The 24,190-nt window shown below is 37.6% G+C and overlaps 1 protein-coding gene across 12 annotated transcripts in view; it reads left to right on the forward strand.

Moving 5' to 3' along the window:
• The window catches only part of ctnnd2b (catenin (cadherin-associated protein), delta 2b), an 89,266-nt gene that overhangs the window by 33,680 nt on the left and 31,396 nt on the right, over positions 1-24,190 (forward strand). For 6 of the 12 annotated variants that reach the window (XM_067453619.1, XM_067453622.1, XM_067453621.1 and 3 more), the window contains 7 exons: positions 5,708-5,742; positions 6,767-6,883; positions 13,252-13,418; positions 14,697-15,237; positions 15,447-15,590; positions 17,500-17,749; positions 20,284-20,340. In XM_067453619.1, the coding sequence (XP_067309720.1) occupies positions 5,708-5,742; positions 6,767-6,883; positions 13,252-13,418; positions 14,697-15,237; positions 15,447-15,590; positions 17,500-17,749; positions 20,284-20,340 (1,311 nt within the window). The remainder of the gene's footprint in view (positions 1-5,707; positions 5,743-6,766; positions 6,884-13,251; positions 13,419-14,696; positions 15,238-15,446; positions 15,591-17,499; positions 17,750-20,283; positions 20,341-24,190) is intronic. The other 6 variants (XM_067453624.1, XM_067453626.1, XM_067453625.1 and 3 more) reach the window with 2 other exon arrangements.

Below are 24,190 nucleotides of genomic sequence, written 5' to 3' on the forward strand. Positions count from 1 at the left end.
CATCACATTGCCACTGTCGGCTTGCCTTCTTCCTATAGTGCATCCTGGTGCCATGTGTTCCCCAGGTAATCCGCGCACCCGGCCATCCACGTGATGTAAAACAAAAATGCGATTCATCAGACCAGGCCACCTTCTTCCATATATTTGTGGTCCAGTTCTGATGCTCACATGCCCACTGTTGGTGCTTTCGGCGTGGGCACCCTGACTGGTCTGCGGCTATGCAGCTCCATACGCAAAAACTGCAATGTATTCTGACACCTTTCTATCAGAACCAGCATTCATTTCTTGAGTAATTTGAGCTATAGTAGCTCGTCTGTTTGATCAGACCACACGAGCCATTCTTCATTCCCCACGTGCATCAATGAGCCTTCGCCGCCCATGACGCCGTCCTGTCGCTGGTTTACCACTGTTCCTTCCTTGCACCACATGATAGATGGATACTGACCACTGCAGACTGGGTTTTGGAGATGCTCTGACCCAATCGTCTAGCCATCGATCTAATATATCCCACCCACTAACAGGTGCTGTGATGAAGAGATCAGTGTTTTTCACTTCACTGGTCATAATGTTATAGAAACGTTTTTTTGAATTGTAATAATATTTCACAATATTACTGTTTTTATACCACTACCATGGTATTCCACATGCTTCATTTTTGTAAACAACTTGCCACAGTGAGTGTTACTATATTAAGAATACTATACATTTTCCAGACCCGAGCCATTTTGTGGCAGCCGGGGCTGCAGAGCTGTTTGGAGAGTCATGTTTATGTTCCTGTGATTTGTAGTGAAAGTATTTTACCTTCATGCGATTCATAGTAATACACTGTAAAGGAGAGTTTGCCATCACAGAACAGCTATACAGCATCTGTGCAGCACCAGCTATTGCTTTCATATCCTCTGACACAGTTCTGCTGTGAGAAAGACGGCCATGATTCAGCACTTCAATAGGGGCTCTCTCATTATGGGAGGCTGTCTTGACTGGGATTGAAATGTATTCCTCTCTGAGGACTGTGTTATATCGCTCTTGATTTGTAGCATATCGTATATCATTTCATGAAGAGTCCAAAAGCCCACACAGGATTGTTCCTGCTTTTCTCATGTTTTTGCTAAACTGACTTTTTAAGGACTGTAGGAGTGCTTCGATTGGCAAAATGACATACATTTCAGCATATTCCTCACAGAAAAGTATCATATGACTTGGAAAATTGTACTTTTATGATACTTTTATAGTATTCTTGTTAGTCATGTTGGAGCTTGAGACTGACGGCTCACATTCTCATTGATTTAAAGAAAGGAGCTGGCAGAATAGTCTTAAATTCAGTTTGTGTTCTACGGAAGTAAAGAACGAATTTACAATTTACAGATTTCTTTTCTTTTTGGGTGGACTGTTTCTTTAATCTTGGAGCCCTAAATTGATTAAATAGATTGTTTCTATCTGTCTGAAATGTTTCATGATAAATTGCTCAACATGTTATAGTTCTCACATACAGTATCAGGACTATTTTAGTCCCACTCATCTAGAGTTTAATGATGGGTGGCCTGGCTCTTACGGATGAGTGCCTTTGCTCTGCACTCATTAATACAATCACGTGAAGCCCTTTCACATGCTTTGTCAGACAGCATGGCCCATGCAGCACACTGAAGACATGGGAAAGTAGTTAGCCTCGCCCCCCTGATCAAACGCTTGAGAAAATCACCGGTTAGTTTCATGTATGTAACACCAGTCAATTTGGGGTGATATTCTTAATTTGAAGCTGTGTTTATTTTACATTTAAATTCCTTCTTCTCTATATATATTTAGCTTGAAATAGCAAGAAACCTCTCTTTCTGATGGCATGTGTCTATCTTTCTGTCTGTCAAATGGGAGGCACTCATTGACCCCCAGTGGGTTTAGGGATGGCCTTCTTCTCTCCCTCCCTCTTTCACTCTTTTCACATACGTTAGCAGTGAACAAAAGCTGCTCTCAGCTTTGTTCCAGCTTTTCAGAGCACACTTTCACTCTTTCACACCAAACTCTCAACTTTCATTCTCCTATGACAATCCAAGGCAATAACAGACAGACACAAACACACACACACACACACACACACACACACACACACACACACACACACACACACACACACACACACACACACACACACACACACACACACACACACACACACACACACACACACACACACACACACACACACACACACACACACACACACACACACACACACACACACACACACACACACGTTAGATTTTTGTGAATTGTTGGGACTTTCCATAGGCGTAATGGATTTTACACTGTACAAACTGTACATTCTATCCCCTACACTGTCCCCCCATATATATATATATATATATATATATATATATATATATATATATATATATATATATAGGAAACTAGTTGCTTATTAGCATGCATATTACAAGCATATTGAATGTTTATGAGTACTTATATACTTATAAAGCACATATTATATACTTATATATATTATAGGATATATTAATGCCGTATTCTGAATAACCATATTCAATATCCCTTTACCCTACCCAAAACATTTATCTAAACATAACCACTATCACTATCAATAAGCAGTAATTATGAAAGCTTGTAGTTAAAAGTGAATATGCAATCTAAAGTGTGTGTGTGCGTGTGTCTGTGTGTGTGTTTATATTTAGTGCTGTCAACTGAATACAAATTTCATGAATTAATCACATATTTTTATGTAATTATTCACACCTAACATTACATTTTTTAATATATTTTTTATTGTAATGCATAATTTTGCACTGAATCTCTAAATTAATGTAGAAACAATATAAACATTGTATATATATATATATTGTTTAATATAATTTTTTAATCAAGTACTATAAATGAATGGGTGCTGTATTCATTTTGTTAAATATTTTAACACATAATAAAAAATCTAATATTATTTTTGACAGCCTGAAAATATAGAGAAATGTTTTAAAACAAATGTATTTGAAACAAATGGGATTTAATGCTGTTAAATATTTAAATGTAATTAATGATTTACCTAATTTGACAATATAAAACAAACACATTTGATGGCATTACATTAAATATTCATATACTGTATATATCTATATTTTTAATAATGCATTTCTATAGAGAATCTGTCTAACTGCAAACAACAAGATAATAACAGTTAACAAAAATGAAGGTGACATTTAATTAGCACGAAATCTCAACACGAAGGAGATATCACCTTGACTCTTAATGCAACGTCATGTGTCATTGTCAAGTGAGATTATTCGTCAATTCAGCATTTGTTTGTTGCTCCCGTCCCATTGTTTGTTGTTTACAAAGCAATGCGATTTTTATTTCTATCTTGTGAATAATTGTAAAACAATATGTAGACAGTTAAATTTCGCCAGAATTGAGGCAAAGAACACTAAATCAGAGTGCTAATTGTAATGGTCCAAATCGCATTGCTCCAAGTGTTTCAGTTAATATGTTAAGTCAATATGGAAATGGAGCACATAAAGAACAGTGATTAACTACTGACCACACAATGACCCACAGCTGGGATTGCCTCATCTGTCATGTCATTTTTCTCAAGTTAATTATCTTGGGAGAGAAAAAAATATCTTCATCCTAAAAGGCTTTAATGATCCCAATGAAGAGAGACTCATTCTGTGTTATCAATGTGATGTTATCTAGCCAGACGTCTTCGAGAGTGATTTCACAATTGTCAGTCTTATAGCATACTGGAAATTGAATGACAATTTCCAGCCAGTGGGAACAATTAGATGTTTTTTATTTATTTATTTTGTGTTGTCGGCACTCATAATCATATCTCACAACTGAATCTGTATTTATCTACCTGAGAGCACTTATTTATTTATTTCGCCTGTAATTACCTGACATACTTAGTCAGTAATTGTCTTTTATGGGGAGCTATTAGGATGAAAAAAGTTAATGCTTGTTTGAAAGCGGGTCGACTCGCTCATTAAAACGGGGGTTCGGCTAAAAACGCCTTGTGGCTCATCTCTGTTGCTCACTCTCCGGGAGCCTGTCTCTGTCTGTGCATTGTTCGCAGAAGAATCTGTGATGAATGGGCTTCAGGAGAACAACGCCGTGGCCCTATTAACATGTGGCGTTTTGTTTTCTTCTGCGATTCGTCACCCCCTGCACAAACACAGACAGCCTCACAAAATGAATCCTTACACACTCGCCGGAAGAAAATCAATAGAGTGATTTAGCAGCTGCTGTAAAGACCCAAGGACAATGGGTGAGCGTTTAGCTTCCTGATAGTGCTACGGCTAAGGCAGGCCACTATATACACCGTGCGGTGGCAAACCTGGTCATTGATTAGGGGTGTGTGACTCCACGTTCTGCCTCAAGCCTTTATTTCCACCCAATCCATAATCATCATAGCTACTGTTTGTGTGTTCTACAACAGAGATGATACTTCATTGATCGAGTTATGTGATTCGGAAAGTGCACACATAGATTTATGAACTTGATGGGTAAACATCTATACAAGCGGTTTATGGCAGTCAAAGTATTTAGTAGCACCACATGGCCAAAATTATTTTGGGGTTCTTATTCTCACCAAGGCTGCTTTTATGTAATAAAAAAACAGTAATATTGCGAAATATTATTGTTTTAATTGTTTTAAAAAATAATAAAATAAATCCTGTGATGGCAAAGCTGTATTTTCAGCATCATTACTCCAGTCTTTAGTGTCACATGATCCTTCAGAAATCATTCTGATATGCTGATTTGTTGCTAAAGAATCATTTGTGACCCTGGACCACAGAACGGATATATTTGTGTCAATAGCCAAAAATACATTGAATGGGTCAAAATTTGCGATTTGTCTTTTATGACAAAAATCATAAGCATGTCAAGTAAAGATCATGTTCTATGAAGATATTTCCTACAGTAAATGTATTAAAATTAATAATATGCTTTGCTAAGGACTTCATTTGGACAACTTTAAAGGGAATTTTCTCAATATTTAGATTTTTTTGCACCCTCATATTCCAGATTTTCAAATAGTTGTATCTTGGCCAAATATACTATACTAACATAATGTACATCAATCACTTATTTATTCAGCTTTCAGATGATGTATAAATCTCATGACTGGATCATAAATCTATGACTGGTTTTGTTGTCCAGGGTCCCATTTCTTATTTTATCAATGTTGAAAACAGGACAGATACATTTTTTCTCAGGACTCTTTGATGAATAGAACATTAAAAGAACATAATTTATTTGAAATTGAAATCTTCATAAAATGTAAATCATCATAAATATATCCACTGTCCTTGCTGAATAAAAGCATTAATTTATTTAAAAAAAAAAGAAAGAAAATAAATTAATGCTTAAAAAAAATTATTACTGATTTCAAAGTTGTCAGATGTGTCTATTTCACTTCTTTAATAACAGGTGCATAAAATCACACATACAGCCATACAATCTCCTTCCTTATTTACTGTAAAATAGGGCCGTCAGTGTGACATGATCCTGTGCACAAAGCGAGATCCATGAAGGAATTCTTCACAGAGTCTGAGCCATTGAACACATTTGGGATGAAAAGCAAGTTAGGCCCCATAATGCCCGACCTCACTGATGCTATTGTGTCTGCTTTACCATAAAAAAAGATTATGATCACTTCAGTGTTTCTGTGGACGATGAATCTAAATCTCTTCTATCCTTAATCCTACAGTTCAGCAGATGAGAAGTTTCGCTGGAACAACCAAGGTAACTGGACTGTTTTCTTGCTAAAACGAGAATTTTCTTGCTCTTCAGCACATCCTTTTTGAAATCCATGATTTGAAACCTTTGTATGAAGAGCACCTTCTGAAATGCATTTTGACAGTTGTCATCATCTAGCAGTCCACGTGGTAAGCCATGCATGTCAGAGTGAAGCATGTTGACTTTTGACTGTATTGATTGTGCTACAGCAAAACGTTAGCTAAAGATGACAACCTCTGCCTTCAAGAACATAAAACAGAGGAGAGGCTGAGATTGAAGAGCAGGAGCAGTGCAGCACATAAATGATTCATGAGCGTGCGGTCACGCCACACTCTTTAAAACACTGGCTTCTTGATGAAGCATCAAAACAACCAGATTAAGCATCTCATTCTCATGCAGGCTAGTTCAAATAAAAAATGCTTTAGTAGATTCCTCAATGGATGGTTTTGTACTTCAAAATGTTTATGGTATTAGTTCATGCCAGTTTTGGTAGCTACTCAACTACATTGTAAGAACGTTGTGAAAAGATTGTAATAACATTTTATTCAGTATAATTAAAGGCCAATCCACACTGAACCGACAGGCGCTGACCAGTGACAACTGACACTTTGTTGGATTTTGTCAGAACAGTGTGTTACCCCTGTTGGCATTGGACGGCGCTCGTTTTCATGTTCAATCAGTGTTTCTCTGGTCTGAGTATGTCTGAGAAGTGACATACTGTAATCTGGTTATTGTGCACTTTGGTCGGCTTCTGTGAATTGGCCTGAATATGTCAGATGGAGTGTTTTTATTTTATTTTATACATAATACGTATTGTCACAATGCTTCGGATACATTTAGAGATCAAATATGAAGACTCCTGGTAACCTAACTGCAATCAAAATTCAACATTGTAAAACATTTAGTCCTTGACTAAATGACTAAACACTCATTATCACAGGGAGCTGCTTTCTTTTTTTGCCATAGTTGTTTCTATTAGTTGTATCAAACGCCTGCTAGATGAAGTTACCTCTCATGTCTTTGTTCACAGACGGCCAGAAGGATATAGAGGAGGAGCTCACCACAGGTCTGGAACTTGTGGATTCCTGCATCCGATCTCTTCAAGAGTCTGGTATTCTGGATTCACAGGAATTCACTACAGGCGAAAGTAAGGAGCACTTTTAAATGCTTGAAGTTTAACACAATTAAGAAATTACTGAGACTGAACAATGTTAATGACTCCTAAATGTTCTGATCCCGCAGAGTTGTGATCTTAAGCTGAAATGAAATGATAGTCGGGGACTGTAATTTGCATTCTCTGAGTGTTCTTAGTCAGAAATGCATGGTTAACAGCCCATAATATGAGCTTGCAGGTGTTGCTCTGTAGAGTGTGTCCACATGATACAGCTTTGTGAAATTCATCAGTTAACCGCCCTATCTCCCTTATTATGCATGTTAGTAGCTTAATGCATGAATTACGGGTTCTTTCTGAACAGAGTTTCTAAGGAAACAAGTTGGAAGCAACAAATGTTCAAATAACGTATGTGAAAAAACATTCATCCTGCTGAGAACATCAGACTTGCCTCATCTGAACTGATTAGATATGAATACTATAAACGATTGATATATTTCAGAGGTTTCTGTGTTTAACGGAGGTTGAGATAAAGTTTAAAAAAAATGTCACGTAAGGAAAAGGAAAAATTTGTGAAATAAAGGTGGGATTTATTATTTACAAAAATAAACAAACAAACAAAAAAACCGACAAGGGGGGAAATCAAACTTGAAATACAATAATACTCTGGAGCGGCCCATGTAGCACAACAGGGAAATGTCTGACAAACAATGCTATGACACTCACAATAGCAAACCAGCACAGAACTAAAGACACAATGAGAATATAAAGGGTGACAAATCAGGCAGGAATTGAGGGAGCACAGGTGGGGCAAATAAACCAATAATGAGATAACAAGAGGGGTGGGGTCAAGACAGACGACAGGACACAGGATTTACCCAACACACACATATGCCAAACAAGACAAGACAGACATGTGACAAGGTGCCTAAAAGATGTGGTTCAAGTGGTGACATTTTAATTAATTGCTTATTTTTACATTATATATTATTTAAAGGGACAGACTTAGCCACAATATATAACATCATACATACAAAAATAATTTATGAAGGGGTTCGGTCAGGTAGAAATACACTACCGTTCAAACCTTTGGGGGCAGTATGAATTTTTTATTTTTAAGTCTCATGTTCAACTAGGGCTGTCCTGGACTAAGGATTTAGACAATCGAATCAGAATTGTCGAATCTCTCTATGGTCGACTGATAGTCGAATCATCTGTGTGTGTGAATGGGTTGGGAGTGGCACGACACTGTCAGCAGAAGGGTAAAACTATTTTTATTTTCCTTTACACACTGCACACAGCAACAACTTTTAATAAAGCAACCAAAACTGCCTGCCAACTGACAGACGAACTGACAATGGCGTTCTTATTTAGGTTTAAATAGCCTAAAAGGTAATGTGGTGGATATAAACATTAATAAACCGAAAAAAAGTCTTTAAAATTCTGCCAAGCTCTGATAATGTATGGAATAATATATGAATATATTATCCATTAAAAAACAATAGGCCTACCTTTAGTTCACGGATGTGTCTGCCATCGCATGCTTTAAGTCAGACAGTCTGAGACACTGAAATGCTTCTCTGCAAAGTGTGCAGTTCATCGTGAGTTACTGGAGAAACTCACTGACCCCTTTGTTTCTATTCATCCCTATATCTGGAAATTCTCTTGCGTTCAAACTGTGGACGCGAGCTCGACATGTTTTTAAAAAACCGCGCAGGTTTCCAGCGCATGCCCTCGAGACTCTGTCGCTATGGCAGCAAAGCAGCTAAAACGCAAGCTTGCTGTACGCGTCATTTTGCTTGTAAATAAGGGACGTTTCCGTATTTCATGGGACTGGCAACCGTTTATTTTGTTTCGTCCTGGCCGTCGGAATCGATCCATATAGCAGCACGAAGGAATTCGCTAAAATATTGTTGGGGACAATTTTGCCATCTTAAAATATTGATTGGGACTAGTAAGTTACCTAGCGTCCCCCCCTAAACCTACGCCCATTAAGCGGGTGAAGACGCGAAGCTCACACCGCCACCTGACGCGCACATTATAGCCTACACGCGAGCTCAATTTTGAATTGACTGACAGATGAGCTGCACGAAAGCGCTCTGTGGTGCAGCAGGATTTTAAACAACTTCCTGAGTGGCCGCGGACAGGCGCTGAATGCTGCCGCCGGTGTGTGTGCACTCGTTGAACGTGTAATAATTTTAAAGGCGCGGTGCGAAGCTATAGCTTCGGCGCCCTTAAAGGGGTCGCACACCAATGCTCAGCTCAGCGACACGTCTTTAAAATATTGAGCACCCATATTGCCAAAATGGTATGATCCTCGTTTCATAACACCCGCGAAGATTCGACCGTGAGGTGGTCGAATCAGGCTCCGCATATCGATGCATCGAATCTTCGACTATTCGGGGGCACCCCTATGTTCAACGCAGTAAAAATACAGTAAAAACTGTAATTTTGTGGAAAATTATTACAATTTAAAACGGCTGTTTTCAGTTTTTAACATAGGCCTACTTTATTCCTGCGATGGTGACTTGGTGAAAAAAAAATAAAAAAATCTTATTATCAATGTAAAAATAATGTGCTGCTTATTTTTGTGGAAGCCATGATAGTTTTTGTTTTCATTTTGTTTGATTCTTTAAAATATAGCAACCTCAACAGAACAGCATTTAGTTAAAATATAAATCATTTGTAACTTTTCTGTTGTTATCTGTTTTGGTCAATTTAATGTGTCCTTTATGAATGAAAGTATTAATTTCTTTAAAAAAAATTCTGGAAGACCCAATAAAATCATGAGTGTTGTTGCTTTTAGGCCATGTTCATGTCATTTGAGGTAATCAGTCTGCTGTACTTTTAAAAGCTAAATCAACTTTTCCAAGTGTAGTGCATTATAATTATATTTATCTTGGTTCTTTGGAACGATGGTTTCGGGAAACACCGACTCGTTGAACTATGTTGATAACGGCAGAACTTGGGACCAAAGCTGGCTAATGATTCTTTTGGGAACCGCACCCCTGATTAATACAACATTCACTAATGTTTGACATAGCTGTGAGTAAGCAAACTTAACTACGGAAAACTTCAGCCAAAATCGTGAAATATTGAGCATACTACTAAATAAATCAGCGTACATGGATCTATGGTCCATAGATCCATGTACGCTGATTTATTTAGTTAATGGTTTTAATTACTTAATGGTTTTTAATGAACCATCTAACAAGACAGTATATTTTGTATTTCTTTAGTTGCATGCAGGGGTTTCAGTCTCTCTAGTTGTGAGTTATAAATAGAATTTAGCTGAAATATTTATCAGTTCTAATCTAAAATGCAGGTCATATAGTGTGCAGATAAAACCCCACTGCCCAAACAGATGAGTGACCAGCCACCTGGACACAGATCGTCCACCGCACTTACACTCTGTATGGGTGCAAATGGCATCTTAAGATGTCTGAGACGCTTGGGTTGAGACTGGAGGAGGACCAGAAGTCTGATAATGCATTTATGAAACTTTCAGCTCTTACTGTAAATGTGCCTCTTTTTGAATCTGATAGTGGCTAAAGTGGTTATAGTAGTAAACTCCAGCCATTTTCAATAACCGCAGTCGGCTATTTTCTGATATTACTGGGTCATCTGAAATGACCCATCTGAAATGACCCAGTTATCATCTTCAGTGGTTGTAAAGTCACACTGTCACATAGTGTGTGTGTGTGTGTGTGTGTGTGTGTGTGTGTGTGTGTGTGTGTATGTGTGTGTGTGTGTGTGTGTTTGAAATCTTTTCATAGACCACAGACCTTTTTATTGGTTTGCGTTTAATCTTCATACTTGTGGCCTGTTTTTTTCTTTCTTTTAAAACAGAATAACATATGAAAATATAGCATGTGAAAATCACTCAAATAAGTTTTTATATATATATATATATATATATATATATATATATATATATATATATATATATATATATATATATATATATCATATTGATTCATCTTACAGCATGTTGTGACATGTAGAAGTTTTGTAAACAGACATTAATGCTCTGTCAGGCCATTTCAAACTGCCATCTCTTTAAAAGATGCAACTTCTTTTGGTGCTGTCAGACGTCCTCAGAAGAAGAGAAACTTGCCCTGACAGAGCAGCAATAAGCTTCGGTCAACACGACACTAACCACACACCATCCTGATCGACTTTGCAGGCTGTCAGAGATTAAACAGCATTTAGATTCGTCTCTGTGCGTACAGGTGATATATGGTGCTATATTGTAGTGCTTGCCCAATGGGGATAAACAACAGGGGTACAGAAATTTCGATTTTGCTTCGTTAATCCTGTAAAACTTCAGTAAGAAGGGTCAGTAAGATTTTTTGTTTTTAAAAGATATATTTTTATGCTCACCAAGGTTGCATTTATTTGATCAAATATACAGTAAAATCAGTAGCATTATGAAATATTATTACCATTTAAAATAGCTGTTTTCTATTTTAACATATTTTAAAGCAACGCTGGTTTTTCAGCATCATTACTCCACACATTGTCACTGATTTGGTGCTCAAGAAACATTTCTCAGTATTATCAATGCTCAAAACAGTTGTGTGTACACTGTAAATTTAAAAATTAGGCCCTGACTGAAAATGTTCTAGTGACTGATCACATCTACATTTTTCAGTTGAACAAATTGAATTTCTATGAATTGATGCAATTTAATTCACAGAAATTAAATTTGGCCAACATTTTTTTTAAAGAAAAATTTCAATTGGGGCCTGAATTTTTTTTTACAGTGTATTATTAATGTCTTTACTGTCACTTTTGATCAGTTTATTCCATAAAAGTGTTAATTTCTTAAAAACAGATTATTTTTCTCTCCTCAAACTTTTGAAAAGTAGTATATATATATGAATATAAATATATGTAAGATTTTAAATGAATATGGTCAAAAGCTAAATTCAACTTCCAAATGTTTTATTTGCAAAGATGAGATACTCTAAATATGCTTAGAGCCTCCTTTGAATATAAAATAACATGCTCTATATTTCCCCAAAAGTTTTTCTTGTTGCGTTTACACTTTCATCTTATTAAATGTCTCAGCTTATCAAACTAAATACATTTAAAAAGCTAGTTTCTACAGTTTCTCAAACTGCTTTAGTCTGTGTGTCAAACATCAGTCGGTTTTTCCCCAATAGTATTTATCTTATTTTTGTTTCAAAGTGAATCATGTTTATAGTGCCCAGTTTAATAATGTATTATGATCCTTCTGAATGATTTCCAGTGTAATATGAGTTCAAAAGAAACACTTTTCTAGTACATGTGCCTTATTTATGTGGCTGTGGGAGACTTAATACTGTAAGACTAAACAGGACTGGGAATCACTGCTCTTTGGTATACTGTCATGCTGTCAGCACAGGAGGGCCGAGCGAAGAGAAGGGACTGCGATTTCTGTTCACGTTGACCCCATTTTCATGAATGTGTGCTCATTGAGTGTCTTCCAGCAGTGATTAATTATGCATGCCTTTTCTGTCCATCTACTCACTGTGAGGCTTGAAATAATGAGCAGGATAAAAGAAAGTAAAACAGAAGAGAAGTACTGTGGATGGAGGCTGGAAGACAATGTAAGAATATGAGATGAAATGGTAACGCAATCAACCAATTTTACAAAGGTAAAATGAGGTGAGGAGAATTATATGGACAGAGAAGAGAGGGTAACAAGATTTCCATGTCCTGAAGGGGAAAAAAATAATTACGTTTTATGCAAGTTTAGATTTTTGGCTTTGATTCTGTGTAAATACTACACGCAAAAAAATGCTGGGTTAAAAACCACCCAAGTTGGGTTGAAAATGGACAAACCCAGAAATTGGGTTGTTTGCACCCAGTAAATGGACCCATTCACTGGGTGTAAACAACCCAATTTCTGGGTTTGTCCATTTTCAACCCAACTTGGGTTGTTTTTAACCCAGCATTTTGCTGAATCATGCCGATTTTACATTGTCATGGCAATCATCTTGCATCTTGTTTTCTGCTGGCTGCACACATCACATGGTGAAAGGGATAGATCACCCAAAAACAAACATTCTTTCGAACACAGAAGAAGGTCCCATTGACTTCTACAGTATGGAAAAAAATACAATGGAAGTCAATGGGTTTCATCAAATTATCGACATTCTTCAAAATATCTTCTTTTGTGTTCAGCAGAACAAAGATATTCATACAGGGTTGGAACAACTTAGTAAATGATGACAGCACTTTTATTTTTGGGTGAACTATTCCTTTAAATATATGCAAAGATGACAAAACCAATGACAATTCAGTATGCAAATGAGGAAGGCCAACTGCAATATTTCATCTCTGTTGGATATAAATAAGAGTGATTGTCCAGCTAATAACATTTCTCTTTCTCTTTCTCCCAAATTTCCCCTTCACAGGACCTGGCATCCTCTCTCAGAGTGCTTTGCAGCTCAATAACCAAGAGGGCACCTTTCCCTATCCAGTCAGTTACCATAGCAACCAGACTCTGGCCCTCGGCGACCTGTCGGCCTCCCAGCCCCCGCGCGGTGGTCAGGTGGGAGGAGCCTTACATAGCTATAATCAGGTGGGGATTCATCTCTTTTTTTTAAAAGTCTGATTTTGACCATTTTGTCTTAAACTGTGTTATTTGCACAGTTTTTACAAGAAGACCCTCTGGGGGAATTCACTAAGAATTGCGTCCGCTAATAATGTTGTGTATGTGCATGTGCTACCTTCATTTTTTTAGGGCCCGATCAGTTCATTTTCACACCTTTTTTCAGTCATGGCTTTTGTCTTTATGGCTTTTGTCTACATCCTATAATTGTAGCCAATATTTCGTTATGTCACGCTGCAAAAAAATGCTCTTCTTATTTAGTATTTTTGTCTTGTTTCTAGTCCAAACATCTAAAAATTCTTAAAACAAGAAGTATTTACTAGACAAGCAAAAGTTATTGTCTTGTTTTGGGGGGAAAAGAGCTTAAAATAAGCAAAAGAATCTGCCAATTGGGTAAGAAAAATCATTTTAATTCAAACAGAAAAAAATATTTTTTTTCTTACCCCATTGAGAGATTATTTTGCTTATTTTAAGCAAAAACTCTTAATTTTGAGTACATTCTTCCCAAAACAAGACAATCATTTTTACTTGTCTAGTAAATGCTTCTTAATGTAAGAATGTTTATATATTTTGACTAGAAACAAAACATCAATACTAAGTAATAAAAGCATTTTGTGCAGTGCATATTCATTCATTTTAGTCATTTTACTCAAATTTTAAAATATTCAAACGTTTTATATATTAAATACTTTGCAAGATGCTAACTGGCTAACTGGCTTTTTGCATTAAAAGTTGGTGCGTGGTCAAATTTACTGAGCCCCGTGGAAAAAATAGATATTGTGGCTATAAATTACTTATTAGTTATAAATCCATATAATAATCGGGGCTCCGTAAACTTGATCATGCATCAACTTTAAACAAAAACATAAAACAACTGTGTCAGTGCAGTGTTTTTTTTTCCTCTCACATTTTTGATCATTAGTATAATTTAATTAAAAATAAATGTAATATTATCATGATGTACTTTTTTCATTTTATCTTTGTCGTAAAAAGAACGTTTTCATTTGTAATTTAATTTACGAGATGAACCAAAATAATTCTGATTAATTCCCAAAAATGGCTGACTCATTTGCATTTATACCAGACTGCAAGTTGTTTTTCTACTGAATTACTACTCGCAAAAAGTGGCGCAAGCATTTAGCGAATTCACCCTTTTCCCCCTTAAAAATATCATATCGGTCACCATCACTTAGCTCATAGCTCCTAGATGAGTGAAATTCTAGCTCTTTACATGTCACTTACCTCCAGGTGACGTCTAATCGTGTTGCCCAGCTGGCTGCCAGAGAGACAGCCGCCCGGGCCCATTCTCGAGACTCCTTTGCCCAGAGTCATGGCAGTGCATTCCACATGCCTGACGATCTGCCAACAGCCCCTGTAAACTATTCCTGCTCCACTCTACCAGCCCAGCGAGTGAGCTCTCCCTTTTCCATGCAGGCTTTGGGCTCCCCCTCCAAACTGCAGAGGCTGGGCTCAGCCTCCGACATGCCCAGCTACGCCACTCTGGCTCGGGTGTCGTCGCCCAAGCAGTCCCCGAGCCGGCTAGCCAAGTCCTACAGCACCAGCTCTCCCATCAACATGGCGGTGGGAGGAGGGTCGTCTTCTTCACCGCTGCACATGGCCGGACCGGGCAATGCCTCCAACTCGTCTCCGCTTCACCAGCTCAGTGCCGCAGTGGGAAGCTACGCCACTCTGTCCCCTACCAAACGAATGCTGCACACCACAGATCAGTACAAAATCTCTCATGATCTGTATGCCAACGCCACACTCCAGAGACCTGGCAGTCTGGCAGGTCAGTGCTCTTTGCCGGACACGGCCTTTCCGTTTAGTAGTATCACCACCAAAAACACATAAGCACTGGTCATTTTCACACTTAGCGGGTGTTTGATATCACCAGACAGATGGATGACAATTTGACGCAATTTTTTTTCCAAGTATATATTGATAGCATTTTTGTTCTGGTTAATGGTGCTTGAGAATCTGCTTTTGCTCATGATGTAGGTTCTAGGGGTTCGTACAGCAGTCAGCACAGTCACCTGGGCTCAGAGCTCAGACCCCTGCAGTCTCCTGAGCACCACATCGATCCCATTTATGAGGACAGAGTCTATCAGAAAGCCCCCCTGAGAAACTTCAACCAAGGCCAGGGTAAGATGGCAGACATCAGGTTGTCTAACAATTTAAAGCCAATGACAAAATCTTTTGATCTAGGTGTAAAATGGCTCAGGTCTTTCTTTTTGTTCAAAATATAAATGTTTTCCCAAGTGCCCAATTAGGAGTAATTAACCAGACATCACCACTTAAACATTATCAGATAGTAACAAGTTTTGCTTTAAAGGTTGCTTGCATTCACACTTTATCAGTTGTGCTGAATGTAATATATTGTTAAACTATAAAAGCACAGGCTTCCCTACACTTATATTACACTTTTGCAGACTATATGGGTTTTTTCCTTGTACAGTCATAACAAGCATCTATGAGAGATAAAAGAGCAATTCATTCGAAAATGATTGACTCATTTGCTCACCCTCATGCTGTTCCAAACCTACATGACTTTTTTTCTTCTGTGGAACATAAAGGAAATTATTTTGACATGTTTATCATACAAAGCAATTCATTGGAGTCCATTGACCCCAGTGCTCTTCAAAATATCTGCTTGTATATTCCTCACAAGATAGAAAGTTATACAGGTTTAGCATGTCGGGTAAGGGATTGACGACAACATTTGACATTTTTGGGTGAGCAATCTCTTAATTCTTTGTAACCAAACTTGTGCCCTTGAATGGTATTGAAAGTCATCATCAAATGCTGTTCATAACTCATTTTACTTCCATAACTTAATGTATTTCTGGGTCAAACAGAATATGGATTATGCTATGGGATAGGGTATGAACTCAGAATTGATTGGTTGTGAAAAGTCAGCATGACATACCATACTCGAGCTAGAAGGGAAGTGTTGAAAAATAAAAGGGAATGTTGACGTCATGTAAAGAAATCTTTTTTAAAAGGTCCCACCAGGAAAATGTTCTAATTTTTTCAAATATCAAATTTAAGTATCTTATACAAATTTGTATGCTGTAGTGTTTACTGCAATCCCGTTTTTGCCATTATAATAGCCTTTGTTGCTGACATAGAAAAGTAAATTAAATAGTTTGCTTTTTTATTTACAATAATGTGAACAGATGAATCATGTGGACCAAATGTTCATGTTGACTTTAAAGGGTTAGTTCACGCAAAAATGAAAATTCTCTCATGAATTACTTACCCTAATGTCGTTGGACACCCGTAAGACCTCCGTTCATCTTCAGAACACAGATGAAGATATTTGTGTTGAAATCCGATGGCTCAGAAAGGCCTTCATTGACACCAATGTCATTTCCTCTCTCAAGACCCATAAAGGCACTAAAGACGTCGTCACAAAGCCCATCTCACTACAGCGGCTCTACAATCATTTTATGAAGCCACGAGAATAGTTTCTGTGTGCAAAAAAACCTAAATAACGACTTATATAGTGAAGGGCTGATTTCAAAAAGTTTTAAACGTTATGAATCAGCGTATCGATTCATGTTTCGGATCGGCAATGTCACGTGATTTCAGCAGTTTGACAAGTGATCTGAATCTGAAGATGAACGGAGGTCTTACGGGTGTGGAACGACATTAGGGTCAGGAATTAATGACAGAATTTTTGTTTTTGGCTGAACTGACCCTTTAAAGCACGATTGTTTCCTGCACGGCTCTGAGCTCTAGTCAGCTGGAAAACTCTGCCGTCAGGATAAACAGCCCTCAGTGGTGGTTTCTGGGTAGCTATTCAAATCGGAACAAAAGCAGGCCAGAGAAAAAAACTGTTTTGCATTGACACTCAGACAAGCTAATAAAGCACCTACTGAAGAGCTATCATTATAGGCCAGTTTGTTATTTCGATGGTTTAACTTCCTTTCTGCTCTGCTTTGATCCTTCTGTCCTCCTTTTTCACCTTTTGCTTCACCCAAAGATCCAATGAACCAGTTTTGTGACCAGGTCCTGAACTTTCTGCTCTGTCCCTACTCTCCTGTTGTAGCCCCTTCCTCTCCCGGTGTTGACTCCATACCCTTGCAGCGCACGGGAAGCCAAAATGCAACGGGAACATTTCCTCGTGCCGGCTACGCCACTGGACCCGGAGCCTCCACCGCCGATTATGCCAACCCCTACCGTACTCTACAGTTCTGCCCCTCCACAGACTCACCCTACAGCAAATCTGGGCCTGCTCTGCCCCCGGAGGCTACGCTGGTCAGGTCGCCATCTGTGGACAGCATCCAGAAGGACCCCAGGTGAGTCCTCCCACTGTCTAATACATCTCGAAGGAACAGCACACAGAGATCTCACCCAGTTAGTGAGAGTTAGAGCCGAACTGACATGCTTTGTGATTAACAAATCAAATAGAGCTTCACATGCACAAGTTGTCAATGAAGACATTGTAGGGGAGAGTGGTGTAAGCTGTGCCACGGTTTAGTTTAATTTGTCCCTGGGCAATGAGAAATAAAAACTAATACCGCTAATGACATTTCAGGATGTCTGATGTCAACTAAATCTGGAATAAACCATCCGTAACACAGAGCCATAATAGCATGACTTTGTTAGGGGTAAATATGTGAACAATTTTCATAAAAGGCCAGAACAACTGTCAGTACATATCTGGATGTAGTGAAATCATTTTCAGCATCTTATAATAATATTTTTAAGCATAATTATATTTCTTGCATTTGGTGTTAAAGTTCACTATCATTATTTAAAAAAAGCATCTGACACACTTTTTCCCAGAGATATTGTACCGTTCAAAAGTTTAGGCTTTGTAGCATTTTTTAAAAGTCTTACCAATACAACATAGTTAAATATTACAATTAAAAGAACTGTTTCCCACTTTAATATATTTTCAAATGTAATGTATTCTGTGATAGCAAAGCTGACATCCGCTACAAGTCAACAGATGTTATCCCAGTACTTCTAAAATCATTGTATTGTGGTGATTTGTGGCTCAAGAAAAATGTCTTATTATTATTAATGTTGAAACCAGTTGTGCTGCTGTAAACCATGATACTTTTTCTTTGATGATTCTTGGATAGAACAGACATTTTTAAAACTGAAATCTTTCGTAACATTTGAATAGCTTTTGATCCGTTTAATGCACCCTTGCTGAATGAAAGTTAAAAAAATGACTAACCCCAAACTTTTGAACGGTTGTTTACCTAATTAATATTTCACCAAATGAAAATTCATCCATATGAAATATATTTTGAAATGAAAATCTTCACGATTTAAATATATGCTCTTTCTAAATATATGGTCACACGTAAAAAAGGGGTGACACATTTTATTCCACTCTCTTCTACAGCATGAATCAGACTTCACATGACCTCACTTCCTGTAGTACCTCAGATTGCCTGTGTACTGTATACTAACAAATGCCAAAATCACAAAAACACATTGCACATTTGTCACAAAAGTAAACATTCTTCAAGAATGATAGCGCATGATTTTATAAGAGGTAGTCAGTTCCACCTTTTTCACTCTAACTTTATATTGGTATTAAGCATATTTTTGGTTTTATCTTGTGACATTAATTTGATGTGCTGAGAGGCCATTGACAATCATCTCTTGTGAACTAAAGGACTATAGGACTTTCTCTTTTTTGTTTGCTTGCTTTTTCTGCTAATTTGACCTTGGTTTGTTGATTTTTGCCATCCCTTTTGTTGACCCCTCATTCTTTTGTTTTTCTCCCATGTCTTCTCACTGCTAGTGGTTATGGTGGTATGATGTGTGATGCATTGCATTTACTGGCTGCAAACAAATTCACAGACAATTTCAAACTGTTTCAGAACATGTCAAACAATGTCGTCTTTTGGTTCACTAAAAGTGTTTGGTGTATTAAAGGGTGGGTCTGGCAACCATACCGACCACAGTTTATCACCGAAATTCTTGCAAATTATATAGAAAACAGCATTTTTTAAAAAATAAAATTACATTTGTGTCAAAATACTGCAAGACACTGCATTATAAGAAGAAACAGGAACATCTAAATCAGGGGCTTTCAAACTTTTTAAATGACACCAAGGAACCATAAATATGATGATCACAGTTATACATTTTTATGTAAATACCAATTTTGTGAACAGGAATGATAGGGTTTCCAAAATGAATTTTTTTTATTTTATTTTTCTAAAGCCAAAACAAATTATATGGAGAGTATTTGCTTCGTATTGAGTTGCTACTTACTGTAATGTTGGACATATAGACTTTACAAAAACATTTTCAATTCAATTTAAATTAATGTTCAGGTTTTTTATACAGTAAATATTTTGTTCCAGAGCAGTTTTACAGAGAATATACATAAAAAGTTACACAATGGAAAAAATAATAGTGATTCATCTCTAAAATTTCAAATCAACCTTTAGAAGGCAGAATATTTTTTGTTTTGCAATTGCATTAACTTAAGTTTGAAAACCCTTGATCTAGATGATTGTCTTGAGAAATTTATTTTTGTTCTTTTCTTAAAGTAAAATGCAGAGGATTTAACATATATCAGGAAATGTGTAAGTCGATGTCACCCAAAAATAAGCTATTGCTGTCAATAATGTTTAGTTCACCCTGGAATTATATGGATGGGAGTTCTTTTCCATTATGTGAGACCCCTCTTTAATAAAAACCAGCAACAAATAAACTTTGTAGTGCATGTTGAGAGTCAAATGTGTAATATGTTCATGTAGCAGAAAGAAGACAGCTAAACGTAAATACATTATTTAAAAAATGTCAAATCGCTTTGTGCTAGACACCTATCCTGTCTCTCTCTCTGCCTGTCTCCTGATAGGTACGACCCTGAATTCCTTGTCTGGAATCAAAATCAAGCCGAGCAAAGAATGACAAAGTAATCCAACATTTATTTACATTTCTACTCCTCATCCACAAAAACACTGTTCTCCTCTCTACTCAACATCATATGCCTGGGCAGCATGACTGTGTTGAGAATATGTCAGAATATGTTTTATGGATTTCCTTTCCAACATTTCCGCATTGTGTTTACAAGAAGAGCGCTAGGCCTCTATTCATCCATAGAAAGGTTCATCTGTGGTCATTTTTGATTGATCAGATTAATAAAAGGATAGAAATAAGTCATAGAGTTACATGAAGAGCAGATGTTTAGATCTCTGTTGGTGATATTTCACAGTTAACCAGAGTTTGTTCATTGCTGCAAAGCATCACATCGTGCGTGCGTGCGTGAGTGTGTGTGTGTGTGTGTGTGTGTGTGTGTGTGTGTGTGTGTGCGTGCGTGCGTGTCTCCTGTTGTGTTGTTATTCATCATTTTGTTATCATTTTATGTTAAAGCATGCTTATTATCCTTTTTTATTTTTATTTAACACCATTGTCTTCCTTTCAATGCAAGCAACGGCCATGATTGTGTTGTTGTGGACCATATCTTACATAATAGAATCAGTGTATTGGCAACAAAACTTGTGAACAAGGAGATGGATTCAGGTTGTCATTTTAAAGTGTATTGAGTCAGACTACACTTGCAACATCTGTTACAAACCTTTACCATGGTAACCACGGTTTCTGTCAAAATAGTTGCTATACTTAGTGTTAGTACAGTAAATCTACAGTGAAAGTGGCATTGGACATCACTGGAATGAAATGAGTGAAACTAGATACAACTCATTATAAAGCTTATGAATGGCTCATATATGATAAGTAGGTGATATAATGTTCATATTCATGATACTTGTATTTAGCAAGGATGCTTTAATTTGATTATTACAAAAAAATATATATTATTATGATTTCCACAAAATATTAGGCAAAAATAACTGTTTTCAACTTTAATAATAATGGCAAATATTTCTTGAGCGCCAAATCATGACATTAGAATGATTTCTGAAATTTCTGATTTCAAGAAAATTCAGCTTTGCCATTATACAGGAATACATTGCATTTTTAATTAATATATTCAAATAGAAAACCATTATTTTAAATTGGAATAACAATATTACAGTTTTTACTGTATTTTTGATTAAATAAATGTTGCTTTGGTGAACTTCCTTCAAAAACTAAAATATACCTTTTGAACAATAGATCGAACAGATATTATTGACTATTGTAACATTGTAAAAGATGCACGTTTTAGATTTAATTATGTATGTAACATCATTTACCAGAGATTTAGGTTCCTCTGTATCCATCAAAATATTACAGACAAGACTTACATCTACGTCAAAAAACATACGCACCTCTGTGATTCAACAGAACTCTTTTGATTCCAGTATAATATTAGTAACATAAGATGTGAGGATTAATTCGGCCATTTTGTGGAAATCAAATGTATGTGTCTTGTTTAAAAATGTCAGAAGCATTTGCCTTGTTCAGTCATGTGGAAGCATTAATATAGTCTAATGCTGAGAAGTGCAGTGTTGATTCCCTCATCTGTGCTCTTGAGTGGGTGGCAGGAGATGAAGTGGTCACTAAACGTGACAGAGACATTTCCTGACCTCTCTCATTGCAGACAGTTCAAGCCGACCCTCGGGACCATTCAAGCATGTGTGTGCTGAATCCACAACACTGCTGACCACGATTTCCTAAATAACGGGTCAACTGCGGGTCGCATGTTCATACCCGGCTAGAGCTTACTTCTTCTGGCTGCACAAATCATATTTATGTGACCGTTAGCAGCTCTGAGTCCCCCAGTTCCTCTTACGGCTGTCAAAACAGTATATTAGAAGTTCGTTCTACTTTAGGGTGAGAGCTGTCAGAATTAGACATCTGTAATCTTAGACTGACTGCCCCACACAACATGATTTAGAACATATAATGTTGGTTCTGGAAAAATATAACCTATAACATGCCCTAAAAAAAATCGAAAGAAAATGATACTGTATACTGATAACGAACATTGTTTAGTGTATATCAGGAAAATTGTGGATGACCAAAAATGGATGTTAAAGGGGGGGTGAAACACTCAGTTTCAGTCAATCTCATGTCAATCTTGAGTACCTAGAGTAGTATTGCATCCTTCATATCTCCGAAAAGTCTTTAGTTTTATTATATTTATAAAAGAAATATAGGCTGTACCGAGTCTTTCCGGAAAAAAACGAGCGCCTGGAGGTGTATCGTGTGGGCGGAGCTAAAGAACGACGAGCGCGCAAAGCGGTGACGTCCTCAAGAGTGGAGAAACTCATGGCTATCGATCAGATTTCAGCTAAAACTGATATGATCCAAAACCAGATTCGGAGGCTGAAATAAACTGAACAGGAGAAACAGCAACAGCAGGTCGTCCGTCTCTGTGGTATGTACTGTATTTAGTGGCCTGTCAACGTTTGTGTGTGTTTACTCGCAGTTTATGAGGACATGATTCGGTTTATGGACTATTGTATGCGACTAAACCTTAGCAGTAGCAAGCAAAACGGTTTTGCACGTCAGACTAGTGTAACGTTATAGAACATCAATGGAGTAACGTTAGTGCATTTGAATGACGAAGCACGCGATCGTGTCGTTTACTGATGTTTACTCACGCGACGATAGCCAACAGCACAGACATTTGAAGCAGTTTTACTCACCGGCTGCTTCCAAAGCAGGACCGAACCTTTATCGCTGGGACCGCTCCGTCAAAAACACACTTCTTTGGTATGATTTGGTGAAGTCCTGTGACAGCAGTGACTGTGGAGATCCACTTTGCGACACGACTGAAGCGATGTTGTGAAGCTTCTCCTCATTTCTGCGTTCAAATCGGTTCAAAATGCAGCGCTGCCTTCCTGGAATGCTGTGCTGAAGCGTTGAAGTCGCTTGATGTCACCCATAGGAATAAAGTGGAGCGCGGCGCGGACTATAACAACATAAGTGTTCACGGACGACTGGATCTGCACCTGAGCGAGTGTTTATGGCCATGCATTTCCTCTCTCGCTCTAGTCACGCACGCGCGCACCCTACCGGGAGAAGAGCTCGTACGGCCCATATAAGGACCTTCCGCTCTGTCGACGTCAGGCCGACCCATACTCGAAAAAAACTCTCAGAAACTTGTGAGAAACCGGAAGGAGTATTTTTGACACAGAAATACTCCATCAAACATCCAACATTAGTTTTTGAAACTTTGTCTATGTTTAGGATGGGAATCCAAGTCTTTAACAGTGTAAAAAGCTCAGTATGCATGAAACAGCATTTCACCCCCCCCCCCCCCCCCCCTTTAATGAAGGCTAAATCATGTTAAAGTCGGTGTGAAATAAAAAAGTGGTACTGTTAGCTTTTCGCTGGAAATTTGAGCATGCCACTGTTCGTCTTTGTGTCATTACGTCACATCTGTATACATAAAGAAGGAGTCCGGCTCGCATGTGAGGATGCTGCAGGTGGCGGATCATTTATAGTCTTTTCTCACAGCAGCTGGAATAATTACATTTATCATTTTGATGGCGGATTGTAATCCAGAAAGGTCCAAACGATACTCATCAGTGACAGCTGTTATGTTAACTACCAATTTGAGAACAAAGTATAACAGTAATAATCATTTGTACAGTTTGAAATGATATAAGCTTAGTGATCCTTAGATTTAACCACCGTTGGTAGTGTGATTTATTGTAATGCTGTTTTTCCACAGATGGTCAGAACAAAAGTGGTAGACATGTTACTTACTTGTTCAAATTACATTTTCTGGTGAAAATTCTTATTTTGGTCATACTTCCAAGATGTAGAATCTTTGATTGCAGTATCCACACCAGTACGGGGAATAAATGACA

The sequence above is a fragment of the Pseudorasbora parva genome, chromosome 9 (genome assembly GCF_024679245.1).
Source record: "Pseudorasbora parva isolate DD20220531a chromosome 9, ASM2467924v1, whole genome shotgun sequence".
NCBI lineage: Eukaryota > Metazoa > Chordata > Actinopteri > Cypriniformes > Gobionidae > Pseudorasbora > Pseudorasbora parva.